Genomic DNA, 3,552 nt, shown 5'->3' with positions numbered 1-3,552 from the left:
ATAGGAAATCGTAAACATGAGGGAAAGAGAAGATTTGAAATAGTAATATTGTAGTTACTTGTAGGTTATCATAGTTGGAAACACCAACCATTATAATTGAAACCCCAAACATGGGGTGGATATCATAACACACTCCACCTACTTGAAGTTGGGGTTTTCAAACACCCTCGAAGTTTTCCAAATGACGGACATTTGCTTCATTGTTATAGGGTAATGTCTACCAATCTACAGGATCAAAATGGTTATGGTCATCTTGTTTTTGGCTATGCAGTACACTATATATCAATCTAAAAACTTAAGCGGATAGATTGTGTATCATTCCATGATTGAAACAGCTCTGTGATAGGACAAATACCAAGCTAGTGTATTTGCTAATTGTGTCATTAAGTGAATTATTCACCAATAGTCATTACATGAGCAGGAACCGTCTTTGAAGTGATGGAAACGATTTCTATCTCTAGCAATAATCTCTCTATTGAATATCTTAGATATTAGCTTCGTAGCAGAATGACAATTACGACACACACGAAGATTTTTAATGATTCTAATTGGTGTACCTGGTTTTGTACTTATCAATCCAAAAGCAATTGCTAATTTCTCACTGTGGTGGCTTAGAGCTCCTTCTTTCCATTCTTCATCCATGTCATACAATACCTCAGATGTATCTGCCACAAATCCAAACACCTTTAATTGTCTGTCTACTTCTTCCAGCATCTTATAAATATCTTCACTTTGTGGATGAACTTTGTCCCCTACTAGGAACTCGTGAACAACGTTATCGACTTCAATGGTGGTACAACCAGGAACTTTCTTCATTCCCCTGTCATTCAATCTTGTTCTTATTCTTGCTACATCATCCCATTTACCAGCTCCTGCATATATGTTAGATAAAAGCACATAAGCTCCAGGATTATCTGGCTCGAGTTCAAAAAGACGTTCTGCAACTAATTCTCCCAACTCAACTCGTCCATGGTCTCTACATGCCCCAAGAAGGGAACCCCAAATGGCTCCATCTGGTTTCACTTCCATATTTTGGATCAAAGACTCTGCTTCCTCAAACAACCCAGCTCGCCCAAGAAGATCTATCATGCATCCATAATGTTGGGATTTAGGAGATATCTTATAGTCTTGAACCATAGAGCTGAAAAATTGGCGTCCGAGATCAACCAAACCAGCATGTTTACAAGCAGATAAAACACCGACAAAAGTTATCTCGTTTGGTTCGATTCCATCACTAGACATTTTTGAGAAAAGCTCAAAAGCCTCATCTGCTTGTCCATGCATTGCTAACCCACATATCATAGCATTCCAAGAAGCCAAGCTTTTGATTTTCATACCATCAAAGACCTGTCGTGCCGCCTCTATATCACCACATTTAGCATACAAATCTATTAGACTTGTCCAAAGAGAGGTACTGGCTGAGTTGAAGTTTTTGTTTATATAAGCATGTATCCACTTACCAAGGTCAATGGCACCTAAATGAGCACAAGATGGAAGAATGTTAAGGAAAGTTATGTCAGTAGGCTCACCACCTGAGGCTAACATATCACGGAAGAGCGCTAAAGCTTCTTTATAGCTGCACATATGAGTGTAACCTCCGATCATAACATTCCATGAGATCACATCTCTTTCAGGCATATCATCAAACAATTCACGAGCAGTCCGAAGATCTCCGCACTTTGAGTACATGTCAATAAGGGCATTAACAAGCTTAAGATTTGAACGAAGCCCGCGTTCTTCAATCCAAGAGCGCATTGAGTTTCCTAAATCTAGAGTATTTGACTGAGCACAAGCTGAAAGAACAGACACAATAGTACTCTCATTTGGGGGAACATTTACTTTCCTCATTTCTTCAAACAATATCAACGCCTCTTTGGAACGACCAGTTTGTGCATAGCCAGCAATCATAGCATTCCAAGACACCACATCTCTCACGGGCATTTCATCAAACAATTTCCGAGCATGATCCATATAACCCCACAAAGCATAACCAGCAATTAATGCAGTGAAAGAAATTGCATCCCTGAAATTACTTTGATCAAAAACCAATTGGGCATTATTCATTTCACCACTCTGGGCATACATATTGATAAGCGAAGTATGAATGAACACATCAGACTGAAACCCAAGCTTCAAAAGATGGGCATGAATCTGTTTCCCTTCATGGGCAGAGGCGAGCTTAGCGCAAGACTTCAAAAGAAAAGGAAATGTATAAGAATTCGGCTCTACCCCAGAATAAATCATTCTGACAAAGAAAACCAAGGCCAGAACCGGCGACAGACTCATCGAAAGTCCTCGAATCATCGAATTCCAAATGAATAAATTGGGGTCTTCGATGGAATTAAACAGGGAGATGGCGTAAGAGATATTACCAACGCGAGAAACAGCAGAAAACTCGATAAGCTTGCTGAGGGCGAATTGAGTGTTGTGGAGGCCAGTTTTGATGATCTGAGCGTGGATTTGTTTGAGAGTTCGAATGCTTTGGCACTTGGAGAGAAGCTTGATAGATGGGTGGTCTTGAAGGAGCCTGTAAGGCGGGTCGGAAGAGGGAAGGACATGGAAGGTGGGTGAAAGTGGCAGTGAAGGGGCAGAAAGCGCCATTTTTGGGCGCTACGAAGGTCTTGGTGGTGGCGAGTGGGCTAAGAGATAAGGGTCGTTATAATTTAAAATATAGTTGTACGGACTTCACCCGCTAAATAGCAAATGAAATTGAATATGTTAAATAATTTTTTTTTAAAAAATAGAAAAAATATATTTAAGGTAAAAAAAAGTAACATGGTAATTAGGATTAAAATGATTGTTACATTTTTAATTTTTTAAAGATAGCTTTATAGGTTAAAATAAACATTCTGAAAGTTTTTTTTTTAAAGAAGAACAAATTTACCCATGTAGGGCTTATTTGGTAGACAATTCATATTGTATTTTATGCCTTCAAATTTACCAAGTCTAGAGAATAGAGGTGTTGGTAGGTTGAGTTTGGTTGAAACACTTTTTGCACCCGACTCAATTGTTCGGGTTGTGAGTTTCTTCAATCTACATAATTCTTATTAAATAATAAACCCAACTCAATCATGAAATATTTAGATTGGGTTAGTTTATGCTACTCGAGTCATTTATTTAAAATTTATTATAAAAATAAATAAAATGTTAATATAAAAAATTTTATTTAATTACTTTCGATATATTGAATTAAGATTAAAACTCAATTTGAATTTATATAATATTATGAAAATTTTCTTTTCAAAATGCTAAAAATTATTTAAAGGAGTTGTTAGAGAATAAATTATAAAAAAACTCATGATATTAAATCAAATTAAAATCAATATATGTACTATCGTAAGTAAAAAATATATTTTTAAAAATTAATAGTAAATTTGGATTGATTCGAGTTGGTTTGTGTTACTTTGAGTGAACCCATGAACCAACTCATCTCATAAAATTTCATTTATTTGAACCCAATTATCCAACTTAAACTACATGGGTTGGATTGATTGGATTTTTTGGGTTATCGGCTTTTTGAACACCCCTACTAGGGAATATGCATTTGGTAGG

At 36.6% G+C, this 3,552-nt stretch overlaps 1 protein-coding gene across 3 annotated transcripts; it reads right to left on the bottom strand.

Moving 5' to 3' along the window:
* Nucleotides 1-340: 340 nt before the first annotated feature.
* OTP82 (Tetratricopeptide repeat (TPR)-like superfamily protein) lies at nt 341-2,659 on the bottom strand. 3 transcript variants are annotated; one of them, XM_039022607.2, is made up of 2 exons: nt 1,461-2,643; nt 341-1,361 (listed from the first exon to the last, which is right to left on the bottom strand). In XM_039022607.2, the coding sequence occupies exons 1-2, from the start codon at nt 2,599-2,601 to the stop codon at nt 397-399; spliced, it is 2,106 nt and encodes a 701-aa protein (XP_038878535.1). In that variant the 5' UTR covers nt 2,602-2,643; the 3' UTR covers nt 341-396. The 3 variants fall into 3 exon arrangements, with proteins under 3 accessions (XP_038878535.1, XP_038878536.1, XP_090166730.1); XM_039022608.2 differs by having other exon boundaries at nt 341-2,190; nt 2,373-2,643; XM_090310604.1 differs by having other exon boundaries at nt 341-2,659.
* Between the last annotated feature and the right edge of the window lie 893 nt (nt 2,660-3,552).

The sequence above is a fragment of the Benincasa hispida genome, chromosome 2, assembly GCF_027475165.1.
Source record: "Benincasa hispida cultivar pf3 chromosome 2, pf3_genome.v1.1, whole genome shotgun sequence".
NCBI classification, from domain to species: Eukaryota; Viridiplantae; Streptophyta; class Magnoliopsida; order Cucurbitales; family Cucurbitaceae; genus Benincasa; species Benincasa hispida.
Note: the sequence above shows the minus strand (reverse complement) of the source record. Positions and strands in the feature narration are given on the sequence as shown.

What these genes read in the sequence shown, in the direction of transcription:
- OTP82 (XM_090310604.1), bottom strand. Translation starts at nt 2,601, where the DNA reads ATGGCGCTTTCTGCCCCTTCACTGCCACTTTCACCCACCTTCCATGTC.